A 15,354-nucleotide genomic window follows, 5' to 3' on the forward strand; every position below is an offset into this window, starting at 1 on the left:
CATGGAAGGCCCAGCAGAAAGGCCACAGCATCTCCTCTCCTCCAAGCCTTGGCTGCTGGGCTAGGGTCATCCATGAAGACCTGGCTGTGCCAGAAAGCAGCAACTGGGCTGTGCTGGTGCCAGTCAGAACCTGGCTGTGCTCATCCCCAGCCAGTATCAGCTTCAGTCCAGGTGTGTCCCTGAGTGTCATCCTCAGCATGCAGCTTCCCCAGCTGATGATGGTTGGACTCAATGATCTTGGAGGTCTTTTCCCAACAGGCCAATACTGTAATCTCTCCCCACAATGGGGCTGGTGTTTCCTCCTGCCTGGCTGCCTCTCCATCCTCCCATCTCCTTTCTCCCAGCCTTGGTGCCCATAGAGAATGTGAGGGATGAGAGGCAGCAGCAGAAGCTGATTTCCTTCAGCACCCTTTGGAGAAGAGAGCCCCATGTACAAACCCAGCATCCCTGGGGAGGTACAAGAGGAGCATCAAGCTGCCCACGTTCCTGTGTCCTCCTGGGGCACAGCAGTGTGAGTCTGATGTAAAAGACAACCAAGACAAAGGTGGATCTGCTGTAAGGAGCTCCTGAGGGCTTCCAGCAGCAGCCTGGCTTTCAGCCCTCGTTAGCACCCTGCTCTGCCACCCTGCAGAGCAACTTGGAGCATCAGAGCATCCCAGCCCCACAAGCAGAGGCACGCTGGGCCCCTTTGGGCAGCAGACCAGTCTCAGCAGGTGCCAGGCCTGCTCCTCCCCGGGGCTGGCACTGCCCTGTGACCCTGCAAATCCCCTGGCATGCCCAGCTTGTCCACGGGGACAGGGATGGGACCAGCTGGCTCCAGCCTGGGGGAGGCACAGAGATGGCCCACATGGCTCAGCATCTGGGGGGCAGAGGGGTGGGCCAGCTGGTCCAGCACCTGGGCTGGCACAGGGATGCCCCAGCTGATCCAGCACCTGGACAGGCACAGGGATGCCCCAGCTGGTCCAGCACCTGGGATGGCACAGGGATGCCCCAGCTGGTCCAGTACCTGGGCTGGCACAGGGATGCCCCAGCTGGTCCAACATCTGGGATGGCACAGGGATGCCCCAGCTGGTCCAGCACCTGGGCTGGCACAGGGAGGCCCCAGCTGGTCCAACATCTGGGCTGGCACAGGGATGCCCCAGCTGATCCAGCACCTGGGCTGGCACAGGGAGGCCCCAGCTGGTCCAACATCTGGGCTGGCACAGGGATGCCCCAGCCGGTCCAGCACCTTGCAGTCCCCAGTGCTGCCGTGGCACTCAGGGACTGCTCCCCAGGCAGCCGCACTGCAAGGCAAGAGGCAGCTAATTAACAGTCATTAAGGAGGGCCGTGATGGGAAGTGGCTGTGTAGCTGCTGCTTCCGCCCAGGAGGGGGCAGCACTGCCCTGGCTGCCGCTGGCGCTCCGGGAAAAGCGGATTTTGCTCTCTTTCAGTTGGGAACTGCGCCAGGAGTTCGTTGTCTTTGGGCATTGCCGTGAGAGTTAGGGGCTGGGGGAGTTGTTTTGCCCAGGGGGTGACACACGACAACGTCTCCTGGAGATCCAGCCCAGCCACACAGCTCCCAACTGTCCCCAGAGACATGCAGGAGCTGTGCAATCAGGGGACTGAGTCACAGCAGTGGTGCTGGCTGGAAGAGACCTTGCAGAAGGAGTCCAGCCATGGAGCCACCTCTGCCAGGTCACCACCAACCCCTCAGCACCCCAGCTCTGAGACCCCTCCAGGGATGGGGACTCCACCACTGCTCTGGGCAGCCTGGGCCAGGCCCTGACCACCCCTTTTGGGGAAGAAATTGTTCCTCATGCCCAACCTAAACCTCCCCTGGGGCAACCCGAGGCCAGGATTCTGTTGCCTTTAGCACAGAGAGAAGTGTGAGAGCATACTGTGCAAGGTGAGGCAACAGCAGCCCTTGCCTGTGGGATTCACTGCCAGGGTGTCATCCTGTCCACCACCATCACTTCTCTCCACTGAACTCTCCTCATTTCCTGTGCAACAAGGCCTGGAGTTCAGCCAGGGGCCAGGCTGCAAGCACAGCAACCTGAGGGCCAGGAGGTCTGGGCTCAGCCTGCACCCTGGCCAGGAGAAAGCACAGCCAGATGTCTGCCACGTGTTTGATGCTGCTGCTCCCTCCTGCCTTGGAGCCCCCGTTCCAAGGGCTCAGCACCAGCCAGGCAGTGTCCTGCCCTCCCCACTGCTTGTGAGGTGGGGTGGGCTCCACTAAATGAGCTGAGGAGTCTTCCCCAGGGGAACTGTGGAGACTCTGTGCAGGATGAGGGTGGGTGTCTTCTCCCAGGGAACAAGCGGTAGGACAAGAGGAAATGGCCTCAGGATACCCCAGGGGCGGTTTAGGTTGGACATGAGGAACCATTTCTTTCCCAAAAGGCTTGTCAAGGCCTGGCCCAGGCTGCCCAGGGCGGTGGTGGGGTCCCCACCCCTGGGGGGGTTCAAAGCTGTGGAGCTGTGGTGCTGAAGGACACAGCTTGATGGTGAGCTGGCAGTGCTGGGGTGAGGCTTGGGCTTGGTGATCTTCAAGGACTTTTCTGTGAGCTCTCCAGGAAGGGCCAGCCAGGGGAGGGGGCCCCACTGCCTGTGGTGTTTGGGTCCCTGGAGACATTCAAGATCAGGCTCGATGTGGCCCTGGGCAGCCTGATCTGGTTGGAGGAGTCCCTGCTGCCTGCAGGGGGCTTGGCCAAGATGACCTCTGAGGGTCCCTTCCAACCTGCTGCAGTCTGTGAGCAGCTGAGAACAGGCTGGAGCTTGCTGCCACTTAGGTGCTGGCATGGATGGAGGGGGCTGATGTGTCTTTGGGGCACGAGGTGGCCCCAGCTACACTGTGGGCACAGAGCCCAGGGCTCCAGGCACTCACAGAGTGACTGTATGTGGTTGGTAAATAAAGCAGACAGATGTGCACAGCCAGCAGCCAGGAAAGGTCTTCCCTGGAGCAGAAGAGTAATTGAATTCCACGTAGACATGTGGGGAAGCAGAACTGGAGGCAGAGGAGACAGAGATGTGATTCACAGGGCAGCCATTCCTCATCACTCCTCCATGCAGGGACAAGATCCTGTGACCATCATCCCTGGCTGAACTGCTGGCTCCATCCCAGCCACCCCAGCACTGCTCTTTCTTGCAGTGCCATAGCCAAGCCTGAATTAATGAGCCATAAATAAATACATTAGCAGCCCCTTGGTTGCTTCATTGAAGGAACTCTGCTGGAGGAGAAAGACCAAGAGAAGTGCTACTGCTCACCTCTCCCAGTCAGCTCCATCCCAGCAAGGGCCAGGAGGCTCAGCCCCCAGGGAGAATGAAGCTGGGTTAAAGGTTTAGGTGGGACATGAGGAACAATTTCTTCCCCTTGAGGGTTGTCAGTCCCTGGCCCAGGCTGCCCAGGGCAGTGGTTGGGGCCTGATCCCCAGAGGGGTCTCAAAGCCATGGAGATGTGGTGCTGAGGGCCATGGCTTAGTGGTGGCCTGGCAGTGCTGGGCTCATGGTTGGACTCCATGGTCTTCAAAGCCTCTTCCAACCAAAATGATGCTGTGATTGTATGAGATGTGCAGGGAGGGCCAGCGAGGGCAGAGGGCACCAGTGCCTGTGAGGCTCAGGGAAGAGCCAGAGAGGTCCCCCAGTCCCTTCTGGCAGGGATAAGATGCAGCAGCAGTGTCCTCAGAGAAGAAACCAGAGCTCAGGTTCCCACTGCCCCTCATCCTGTCCCTGGGCACCACTGAGCAGAGCCTGGCCCCAGCCTCTTGCCCCCCACAGCTCCTTCAGCTCTTGCTGAGCATTGCTCAGCTCCCCTCTGGGGCTGCTCTGCTGTAGGCTCAACAGCCCCAAGGCTCTCAGCCTTTCCTCCCCACAGAGATGCTCCTGGACCCTCAGCATCTCTGGAGCCTCCACTGGACTCTCTCCTTTCTGCACTCCTCCTGTCCTGTCCCATCATCAGATGTATCTTCATCTGGGGGACAAAAAGGAAAGAATTTGGGGCAGCAGAATCCTGGAATGGTTTGGGTTGAAAGAGACCTTAAAGACCTTCCAGTTCCAAGCCCCTGCTGTGGACAAGGACACTTCCCACTAGCCCAGGTTGCTCCAGGCCTTGCCATACAGCCTTTAACTAGGAGGCTGCTGCTGGGTCTTTGTGGTCTTTAGCATTCTCCTTAGCCCTTGGATGCTTCTGAAGTTCTGAACTGAGACCACAGAAGCTCTGGAAGATGCCAGAGGACGATCAAGATGCACTTTCCCTCTCCAGGAGAGGCCCTGAGGAGCTGGCCCCTAGGGCCCATGCAGATCAAGAGATCTTGCTTCATCTTCAGAGCTCTTTGCTGCATTAATCATGAGCCTGCTCTGCCCTGGGAGAAGGAGCTGGAACCCAGCAATGCTCTGCCTGCTTGTTTGTACAACAGGTCTGGGTGGACACCCCAGCTGCTCACACTTTGCTCCTGCAAGCAGCAGAAGAGCTGTTGGTGATTCTCCTCCCTACTGTTTTCTCCTGATACTGAGTTTGTTGGTCAGGCTCAAGGAGCAAGCAGCCTCCAACCACTCAGAGGATCCCAGAGTGCTTTGGCTTGGAAGGGAGCTTAAAGATCATAGAATCATAGAATCAAGCAGGTTGGAAGAGACCTTCAAGACCATCCAGTCCCTTACCTATCACCCAGCCCTATCCAATCAAGCAGACCATGGCACTGAGTGCCTCAGCCAGGCTTTCCTTGCAGGTCTCCAAGGGTGGTGACTCCACCACCTCCCTGGGCAGCACATCCCAAGGGACAATCTCTCTTGCTGGGAAGAATTTCTTCCTCACCTCCAGCCTAAACCTCCCCTGGCACAGCTTGAGACTGTGTCCTCTTGTTCTGGTGCTGCTTGCCTGGGAGAAGAGCCCAACCCCCACCTGGCCACAACCTCCCTGCAGGGAGTTGGAGAGAGCAAGAAGGTCTCCCCTGAGCCTCCTCTTCTCCAGGCTAAGCAACCCCAGCTCCCTCAGCCTCTCCTCCCAGGGCTGTGCTCCAGACCCCTCCCCAGCTTTCTGCCCTTCTCTGGACACCTTCCAGCAGCTCAACCTCTTTCCTAACCTGAGGAGCCCAGAACTGGACACAGAGTGAGGATGCAGAATGATTGAATGAGGGGAAGGGGGGGGGGGGGGAGGGTAAAGGAAAGGAAAGCAAAACAACCAACTTGAGAAGCAGTGAGTGCTGCTGCTGCTCACCAGAGATGAGCAGTGTGTCAAGGCAGGACTCCCAGCTGAAGAGCTTGCAGGATGCATAAATAACTCCACAAACCCCCACGTTGTCATGGCCTCGTGCTGCTGGCAAGCAGTGGTGCAGGACAAAGGCTGGAACCTCACACAAGGGAGGCAGCAGAGCTGCTTCTTTACTGCAGACAGACAATATCCACACAATTCCAGGACCCCAGCATGGTGGGGTTCAAAGGAGGGCCTCTGGAGATCAGCCACTCCAACCCCCTACTCAAGCAGGGCACCCACAGCAGCTTGCCCAGCAGCACAATGCCCAGCTGGCTTTGGGAGCTCTCCACACCAGGAGACTCCACAGCCTCTCTGGGCAGCCTGCTCCAGGCCTCCAGCACCCTCACAACAAACAAGTTTCTCCTCCTGTTCAGATGGAACCTCCTGGGTTCCACTTTGTGCCCACTGCCCCTTGTCCTGTCCCTGGGCACCACTGAGCAGAGTCTGGCCCCAGCCTCTTGCCCCCCTCAGCTCCTTTAGCTCTTGCTGAGCATTGCTCAGCTCCCCTCTGGGGCTGCTCTCCTGCAGGCTAAACTGTAGCACCACATCTACACAACTCCTCAGTGCCTCCAGGGATGGGGACACCACCACCTGCCTGGCTAAGCCATCCCAATGCCTGAGGACCCTGTGAGTGAAGGAATGCTTCCCAGCCTCCAACCCAAACTTCCCTTGGTGCAACCTGAGGCCATGTCCTCTTGTTCCATCACTTGTTCCTTGGCTGAACAAGTGACACTTCCTCACTCTTCAGCTGCTCCCCTCCAGACCCTTCAGCAACCTCCTTTGGAGCCTCTCCAGCTCCTGAATGTCCTTCTTGGAGTGAGGAGCTGAGTCTTTCCAATATGTGAGACATCAACATGGACAGCAACCCTCATGGCTTTGTCTATTATTAGTCTGCAGCAGAAGAGCAAATAATGGCTGAGAGTAAAGGTCCTTCTCAAGCAGCTTGAGCAGCAAGCCAACAGTTATTAATAGCTGCTAATGCTTTCAGGCTAAGAAAGGGAATGTTCCTCCCAGCATCTCCTCTTCCATACTTTGTCCATCTTCATGAATAAAACCATCTCAGCAGAGGAGTGCTATAAAAAGCAGCAGCTCCTCTCTCTCCTGCAAAACATCAGCAGTGCCACACTCACATGTTGCTGCTGCTGCTTCAGCCTTCTGCTGGAGTAAACTGGATGCAGTGCAGGAGCATGGCCTGGGAGCAGCTACCTGAGCTTACTGGCTTGGGATCAGAGAATCCCAGAGCTGTCAGGGCTGGAAGGGAGCTCAAGGCTCAGCCAGCTCCAACCCCCTGCCATGGCCAGGGACACCTCACACCACAGCAGGTTGCTCACAGCCACCTCCAGCCTGGCTGCAAACACCTCCAGGCAGGAGGCTTCCACCACCTCCCTGGGCAACCTGTGCCACGCTCTCACCACCCTCCTGGGGAACAACTTCTTCCTCACAGCCAATCTCAATCTCCCCATTTCTAGTTTTGCTCCATCCCCCCCAGTCCTATCCCTCCCTGACACCCTCACAAGTCCCTCCGCAGCTTTCTTGCAGCCCCCTGCAGATCCTGGAAGGCCACAATGAGGTCTCCTGGGAGCCTTCTCCTCTCCAGCCTGCACAACCCCAACTCCCTCACTCTGTGCTCACAGCAGAGCAGCTCCAGCCCTCTGCTCCTCCTCCAGGCCCTTCTCTGGACACCTTCCAGCACCTCCAGATCCTTCCTGGCACAGAGGCTCCAGACCTGGCCCCAGAGCTCCAGCTGTGGTCTCAGCAGAGTGGAGCAGAGGGGCAGAATCCCCTCCCTGGCCCTGCTGGCCACACTTCTCTTCCTGCAGCCCAGGCTCTGCTTGGCTCTCTGGGCTGCAAGTGCTCACTGCTGGCTCCTGCTGAGCTTCTCCTCCCCCAGCACCCTCAGGTCCTTTTCTTCAGGGCTATGCTGTGAGGCTCATCATGGTTGCCTCCTTAACCAGAAGTAAAAGAACCCCAGAGCAGGAGGAAGGAGACAAGAGAATCACAGGATTGCTTTGGCTGGAAAACACCTTTAAGATCACCCAGTCCAACCATTCTCTAACTCTTCCAAGGCTCCTGCTAAGCCCTGTCCCTCAGCACCACATCTCTGCCTCTTTGAAACACCTCCAGGGATGGGAATGCAAACACCTGCTTGAGAATCCAGTGGCTGAGAAGCCTTTCAGGGAAGAAGTTTCTTCTAATCTCCAACCTACCCCTCCCCTGGTGCAACTGGAGGCTGTTTCCTCTTATCACTTGTTGCTAGAGAGAAGAGGCCAACCCCCACCGGCTCCAGCCTCCTTTCATGGAGCTGTGTAGAGCCAGAAGGTCTTCCCTGAGCCTTCTTTGCTCCAGGCTAAACAACCTCACTTCTCTCAGCTCCTCATGGATGGGCTAAGCTCGTGCCTCCAGTCCTTCCATTTGTGGAAAGTGGCTGCTAGAGCTGCCAGCCAGAGAGGAGTTTGCTTCAGACCTGCAGCTCCCAGGTGTCAATGGCCCTGAAGGAGTGTGCCCTGAGCTGACCTCTCACAAATCTCAACTAACCCCTGGGTACCTTGGACAAAAGTCACACAATCATAACATTAATTGGGTTGGAGAAGACCTCCAAGGCCATGCAGTCCAACCACCCACCCACCCCCACCATGGCCATCAAACCACCTCCCCAGGTGCCACAGGTTTCTCAGACACCTCCAGGGGTGGGGACTCCAGCACCTCCCTGGGCAGCCTCTTCCAATGCCTGACCACTCTTGCAGTGATCAAACTGTTCCTCGTGTCCAACCTGAGCCTCCCCTGGCACAATTTCAGGCCATGGCTTCTCATTCTGTCACCTGATAGTAGGCAGGAGAGACCAACCCAGACCACTCTAGGAATCTGTGAGCTGTGGATTATTCCAAGCTGGAGATCCTTGAAACCCAGAAGTGCTGACAGAAACAGAGGTGCTTAGAGTCACAGAGTGGTTTTGGTTGGAGGGGACCTTTAAGATCATAGAGTCCAACCTTCCACCTAAGACCACCAATGCCATCCAACCCTGTCCTGGAGTACCTTGCCCAGACCTCTCTTGCACACCTCCAGGGATGCAGCATGCATTGCTTTTTCATGCTAAAAGTGAAGTTTTTCTGTGTGCTCCCCAGGAGCTGTGCAGCTCTGGGAGTGATTTCAGCTCTACCTGTGTATCAGCCATAGAATGGTTTGGGTTGGAAGGGACCTTCAAGATCAGCGACCCCCTGCCATGGGCTGGGACACCTTCCACTAGCTCAGGCTGCTTGAAGCTTCATCCAGCCCTGGCCCTGAGCACCTCCAGGGAGGGGGCAGCCACAGCTCCCCTGGGCAACCTGTTTGCTTTTCTCCTGCCTTTGCTCCGACTCCCCCTGCTCGCTGAGGCAGGAGGTTCCACGCTAGCTCTTGGCCAAGGTTCTCCTCTCCCCTCAACTCCTGCCATGGAAAGCAAAACTCCTCCTCACACCAAAATGCCAACAGCAAACATTTATTGGTTTAAAAAAATAAACATGCAGAAAGCCTCTCTCAAACCACCTCCAGAAACAACCCAGCAGAGGTTGTGGAGCACAGCAACAGCCCTGGAAGGGATGGATGCGTCTGGAACCTCCAGCAGAGACGTGTCTTCAGCGGGGGAGTCCCTCCTCTGACGACACCACCCAAGTCCAGCCAAAGGCAGTCACATAACAGAGCACTTGCCTTGCAGCTTGTCTTTCTTCTTCAGCTGCTTGGATTTCTTCCCATCCACCTGGAGGCTGACAGTTCTCCTCTTCTCCAGATTCAAGAGCTCCTGGAAGAGCTCCTGCACGTTGTAGTTCATTTTGGCCGATGTCTCCATGAAGGAGCACTTCCACTTGCTGGCTAAGGCTTGCCCCTCGCTGGCCTCCAGCTCCCGCTGGGTCTCGTCGCTCTTGTTGCCCACCAGCATGATGGGGATTTTGTGGATGTCCTCCTTGATCTGGCAGATCTGCTCGAAGATGGGCTGAAGGTCTTCCAGGGATTGCCTGCTGGTGACCGAGTAGACCAAGATGAAAGCGTGTCCCCTGGATATGGAGAGCCTCTGCATGGCAGGGAACTGGTGGCTCCCCGTGGTGTCGGTGATCTGGAGGGTGCAGATGCTCTTATCGCAGCTGATCACCTGCCGGTAGGTATCCTCGATCGTGGGGATGTAGGTCTCCCTGAAAGTCCCCTTTACAAAGCGGAGGACCAGGGAGCTTTTGCCAACCCCCGCCGCTCCGAACACGACCACCCTGTAATCGTTGCTTTGTTCAGGCATGTCGGCTGCACGGCGCTGATGCAAACGAAGCTCTTAACCCCCCCGAGCCCAGCTTCTTCAAGTTCACACTCCTTTCTCGAGAGGTCGCCTGGAGAGGATGGAGGTGGGAGGGGATAAGTGGAAGAGAGGGCAGAAAACAAGGAAAGAATTGCTCCGGCCGGCTCGGTGCGTGATGGAAATCGGCAATTCCACCAGGCACTCCCCTCCCAGCCTCTCTGTTCTCTTGCCTGAAAGAGAAATCAGCCTCCCCAAGCGCTCATCCCGTCCGCACTCACCCTTCGGAGAGGTGAAGCCACCTTCACCTGCAGCCATCGGCTCCTCCGTGCAGAGGAAGGAGCGCAGGCATCTCCTGCCAGCAGCGGGGAAGCTGTGCCGGAGCCCCAGCGCCGCGGGGAGGGCAGGCTTCGCTTGGTGCCTGCCTCCAACACCGCCTCCCTCCTCCTCCTCCTCCTTCTCTTCTGAGTACCCGCCGGCAGGCAGCGGTCTTGTAGCTCTTGGCTTCCTCTTCTCCCTCCAGCCGGTGTCCCCAGAGCTTTTGGGAGCTCCGTCAGCTCCATCCCCCGGTGCCTCCCGAGCTCAGAGCTCTTGGCTTCCTCTCTCTGTTCCTCTGTGCTCCATCCCCCGGTGCCTCCTGAGCTCAGAGCTCTTGGCTTCCTCTCTCTACTCCTCTGTGCTCCATCCACCTGGTGCCTCCCGAGCTCAGAGCTCTTGGCTTCCTCTCTCTGTTCCTCTGTGCTCCATCCACCTGGTGCCTCCCGAGCTCAGAGCTCTTGGCTTCCTCTCTCTGCTCCTCTGTGCTCCATCCCCCGGTGCCTCCCGAGCTCAGAGCTCTTGGCTTCCTCTCTCACTGTTCCTCTGTGCTCCATCCCCCGGTGCCTCCCGAGCTCAGAGCTCTTGGCTTCCTCTCTCACTGTTCCTCTGTGCTCCATCCCCCGGTGCCTCCCGAGCTCAGAGCTCTTGGCTTCCTCTCTCTGTTCCTCTGTGCTCCATCCACCTGGTGCCTCCCGAGCTCAGAGCTCTTGGCTTCCTCTCTCTGTTTCTTTAGGCTCCATCCCCCGGTGCCTCCCGAGCTCAGAGCTCTTGGCTTCCTCTCTGTTTCTTTAGGCTCCATCCACCCGGTGCCTCCCGAGCTCAGAGCTCTTGGCTTCCTCTCTCTGTTTCCCTCTCCAGGGTGGGACAGGACGTGAGGGCAGTGGTGTTTGGGTGGATTGATCATAAATGAGGAGAAATAAAACTTGTGATGGTGAAATACAGCTCTTTATCCGACAGTGTGAGGCAGAGGAACCCAAGTAACAAGGCTTAGTGGTTACAGCCTGAAAGGTTTGCTGGCACCTCTGAGAGAAAGCTGCAGGAGGACCTCATGAAATCCCAGACTGGTTTGGGTTGGAAAGGACTTCTAAAGGTCATCTAATCCAATCTCCCTGAGCTCCACAGGGACAGCTGCACCTAGAGCAGGTTGCACAGAGCCCAACCAACCTGACCTGCAGTGGTGCCAGGCATGGGGCAGCTCCCATCTCTCTGGGCAGCCTGGGTGAGGGTCTCATGACCCCCAGTGTCAAACATTTCTTCCTTCTCTCCAGTCTGAATCTCCCTCTTCTAGTTCAAACCATCACCCCTTGGCCTGTCACAGGAGGCCCTGCTGAGAAGGCTCCAGGGATGGAACTGAGAAGGCTACAGGGATGAGGCTGAGAAGGCTGCAGGGATGGGGCTGAGAAGGCTGCAGGGATGGAGCTGAGAAGGCTGCAGGGATGGGGCAGAGAAGGCTGCAGGGATGAGGCTGAGAAGGCTGCAGGGATGGGGCAGAGAAGGCTGCAGGGATGGGGCTGAGAAGGCTGCAGGGATGGGGCTGAGAAGGCTGCAGGAATGGGGCTGAGAAGGCTGCAGGGATGGGGCAGAGAAGGCTGCAGGGATGGGGCTGAGAATGCTGCAGGGATGGGGATGAGAATGCTGCAGGGATGAGGCATCTTCCAGCTCTCTGGGGTTTCCTGGCTGTGTATTTCAAGCTCTCTGTTTACATCTGATGTGTCTGTGTGTGGTTTGGGTGTTTCCAGCTCTGAAGTGCCTGTATTTATGCTTGCAACTCTGTGTCTGCATATTTGTCCCTTACCTACTTGTATTTACAGGCTGGGGTGTAAACAGTGCAAGAATTCAGGTTGTGACTGGAGAGACCTTGCAAAGAGCAGAAATCCTCTCCCTGCCTGAGCATGTTTGATAGCTGCTGCTCAAGAACTGAAAGGCATCAAAAGTCTGCCTGCAGCTTCCTGATCCACCCTCTTGAAGCAGTGTCCTGGGATCTGTGCTCAGATGGAGCCATGGGCACCTCCTGCTCTGTCTACAGGGAGCAGCCGAAGCTCTGCTGACTCCTAGCAGCTCTCCCAGCACACAGTGCTTGGTAACACAGCCCCACAGAGTGGTTCGGGTTGGAAGGGTCCTTACAAGCAGGAGCACGTGGAGCACTGTTTTGCTGTGAGCATGGCTGTGTGGGCAGCTGGAGCTCACCTTCCTCTCGAGGTCTGTGAGCGGTTTCCATCCCTCCTGCTGCAGAGGGAAGTCTTTGCCCACAGCAGCGCTCCCTTTGCCGGAGATGAGCCTGTCTTTGTTCTGAGCAATGCCTCGAGGAGAGCAGATCTGCGCCAGGCACCAAACTGGCTTTGCATGAGGAGGTGGTGACAACCTCCCCTGTCAGTGCAGCAGCTGCTGCAGTCCCCCCACGGCTCAGCTGCTGCTGAACAACAGAGCATCTGCAGAGAAGACAGAGACACGTCGGTGCTACTCACCAGCCACCCACAGCAGGGCTCTGCCATCCCACATCACTTTCAGGGGAGTACCTGAGGGGTCTAGAGTCCTTGTGCCAGGCTCTCAGGCTGTTGCTGGAGCATCAGCAGGAGAATTTCTGAGGGCTGCAGAGGTTGTGGTGGCCTTTGCAGGTAGCTTTGAGGGAAAGCACACAGTGGCAGCCTCGTGCTCCGGAGCCTTCATCGTCTCTGCTGCCCTTCTTTGGACAAGCTCCAGCACCTCAAACCTCACTGCCCTGGGAGATCATGGGTGCCCCCTCCCTGAAGATGTTCCAGGCCAGGCTGGCTGAGCCTCAAGCAGCCAGGTCCAGTGGAAGGTGTCCCTGCTCATGGCAGGCAAGTTGGAACTAGATGGTCTTCAAGGTCCCTTCCAACCCAAACTATGACTCCTGTCCAAACCCTGAGATAACAAAGCAGCCAAAGGAGAGGACAGTATAAACCATCCAGCAAGGAACTCCTTGTGTGGAGCCATCACACCTTGGCTCAGCTGGCCTGCAGCCTGCCCACGAGCGTGTGGGGAGCAGGAGCTCAATGCCCCCCAGTGCTTGAGGGCACAGCCCTGAGAGCACACCACCCAGCACAACGCCATCTGCAGAGACCTGGGAAGCTGCTGCCAACCAGCAGGACCTTCAGAGAGGTTCCTGCAGGAGGGCTGGATGCTGCAGGAGCAGGGATCAATGTAATTAGCTTATCTCAGCCCAGTAATCAAAATTAATGGCAGTGGGAGGGAGCCCTTCCAGTGGGACCTGAAAGAGCAAGTGATGGAAATGCCTCAGCAGCGCCTGCCTGGGCAGTGGGAGCAAATGGACATCCTGCAGGGGATGCCATCACAGCTGAGGGGGGAGGAGAAAGCTGACCAGATGCTGCTGGGGCAGCACCAGCTCTGGGGTCATCCTGATGACACCCAAGATACTTAAATCCCTCAGAGTTACCCCAAAAATCTCTGACACCTTGCAGAGCAGTTCAGAGCAGGAGTAGCACTGGCAGCAGAGGCAGCTGAGCCTCCAGCCCTGCCTGGGGAAGGATTGCCCTGCTCCAGACTCACACGGCAGAGATGAAGAGGCAGAAGGTGCCAACCATTAGAGCCACGAGGAGATCTTGTGTTTTATTTAGAGCTCCAGATCTGAAGCCTGCAGCTTCTATTGATTTCCTGTAATAGTCTCTGCCACAGGAAGAGCTCCAAGAGCCAGCAGCTCTCTGGCAAGTGCAGTGTCAGGTGCTAAGGAGAGAAGCAGATCCATGACACCTCTGAGAGCCAGCCACACAGCAAAACTCTTCCAGAAGCAGCCCTGGTGCTGCTGCTTGCTTGTTTCAGCTCAGTACAGCATCACAGCTTGCACTGGGCTGGAGGGGACCCTCAAAGGTCTCCTTGTCCAACCACCCTGCAGTCAGCAGAGACATCTGCAACGAGAGCAGGCTGCTCAAGGCCTCATCAAGTTTGACCTTGGATGTCTCTAGGGATGGAGCCTCAACCACATCACTGGACAACCTGTTGCAGTGTTTCACCACTCTCTGCCATGGTTGAGTTGCTTAGATGGTGTTGGGTGATAGGTTGGACTTGATGCTCTCGAAGGTATTTTCCAACCTATCCCATCCTATCCAATCCTATCCTATCCTATCCTATCCTATCCTATCCTATCCTATCCTATCCTATCCTATCCTATCCTATCCTATCCTATCCTATCCTATCCTATCCTATCCTATCCTGCTGTTGGGGTTGGAAGAGAGCTTTAACACCACCCAACCATTAACCCAGCACTGCCAGGTCGCCTCTAAGCCACGTCCCTCAGCACCACAGCGGTTAGCAGAACTTCCACGAGGACAGAATCTTCCGGACCCGACCCTTCAGCCACGTTTTGAGACCCGAGGGCTTTGGGAGGCGCTTCTGGAGCTGCCTGCAGGCCTCCGGTGCCGGCAGCAGAGGGCAGCAAAGAGCGCGGCCGGGAGCGGCGAAGCCCCGCGGGCGGCTGCGGAGGGTTTGCAGCTGCTGCAGAGGCGAGAGCCTGCTCTGCTGGAATTCAGCGGCTGCTGCAGCCGCTGCACCGCCTCTGGTCTGCCTCGCAGCAGCCTCGCTTCCTCCCTGTGGCACAGACAACGTAGCCCACAGAGGCTGCAGAAGAAACGGGGCCAGCGGAGCTGCTCGAAGAGGAGCAGCCCCATTCCCCTCTGCCATGGGAACTGAGCAGAAGCACTTGGGTTGGAAGGAGCCTTCATCAGCATCTCGATCCTCACCCTGTGTGCTGGTGAAAGAGAACTGACACTCTGTGAGGCTGTGCTGCTGGTCAGCGAGACATGGGCAGGCTGGAGAGGGGGTGGCTGGAGGGAAGGTGGAGGGTCCTGTGCCCAGGGAGGAACAACCCCCTGCAGCAGGACAGGCGAGGGGGAACCTGCTGGAGAGCAGCTCTCTGGAGAGCCACCGGGGAGTGCTGGTGGAGAAAAAGTTGCCCACGAGTCAGCAGTGTGTCCTTGGGTCCAAGAAGGCCAATGGTCTCCTAGGGGGGCATGAAGAAGAGCGTGGCCAGCACATTAAGGTTCTCCTCCACCTCTGTGCTAGGGAGGCCACAGCTAGACAGGAAGGTCCAGATCTGGGCCTCCAAGTTTAAGAGAGACAGGGAACTGCTGGAGAAAATCCAGTGGAGGCTCCAAAAGTGCTGAGGAGGGAAGGCTGAGAGGCCTGGGGCTGTTGAGCCTGCAGAAGAGCAGCCCCAGAGGGGAGCTGAGCAATGCTCAGCAAGAGCTGAAGAACCTGTGGGGGACAACAGGATGGGGCCAGGCTCTGCTCAGTGGTGCCCAGGGACAGGACAAGGGGCAGTGGGCACAAACTGGAACCAAGGAGGTTCCATCTGACCAGGAAGAGAAACTCCTTTGTTGTGAGGGTGCTGGAGGCCTGGAGCAGGCTGCCCAGAGAGGTTGTGGAGTCTCCTTGTGTGGAGAGCTCCCAAAGCCAGCTGGGCATTGTGCTGCTGGGCAAGCTGCTGTGGTGCCCTGCTGGAGCAGGGGGTTGGAGCGGATGATCTGCAGAGGTCCCTTCCCACCCCTGCCCTGCTGGGGCTCTCACTGCAGTGAACCACAAGAA

General features: G+C 57.3%; 1 protein-coding gene across 1 annotated transcript; it reads right to left on the minus strand.

Annotated features, from left to right (window-relative positions):
- Positions 1 to 8,681: 8,681 nt before the first annotated feature.
- On the minus strand, positions 8,682 to 10,333 carry DIRAS3 (DIRAS family GTPase 3). The gene is made up of 2 exons (XM_068164505.1): positions 9,759 to 10,333; positions 8,682 to 9,571 (listed from the first exon to the last, which is right to left on the minus strand). Exon 2 carries the CDS (start codon positions 9,481 to 9,483, stop codon positions 8,887 to 8,889), a length of 597 nt encoding a protein of 198 aa, XP_068020606.1. The 5' UTR covers positions 9,484 to 9,571; positions 9,759 to 10,333; the 3' UTR covers positions 8,682 to 8,886.
- Positions 10,334 to 15,354: the final 5,021 nt, after the last annotated feature.

The sequence above is a fragment of the Melanerpes formicivorus genome, unplaced genomic scaffold (genome assembly GCF_026170545.1).
Source record: "Melanerpes formicivorus ecotype bairdi unplaced genomic scaffold, bMelFor1.0.p_v2 SCAF_81, whole genome shotgun sequence".
Taxonomy (NCBI): Eukaryota; Metazoa; Chordata; class Aves; order Piciformes; family Picidae; genus Melanerpes; species Melanerpes formicivorus.

What these genes read in the sequence shown, in the direction of transcription:
- DIRAS3 (XM_068164505.1), bottom strand. Translation starts at nt 9,483, where the DNA reads ATGCCTGAACAAAGCAACGATTACAGGGTGGTCGTGTTCGGAGCGGCG.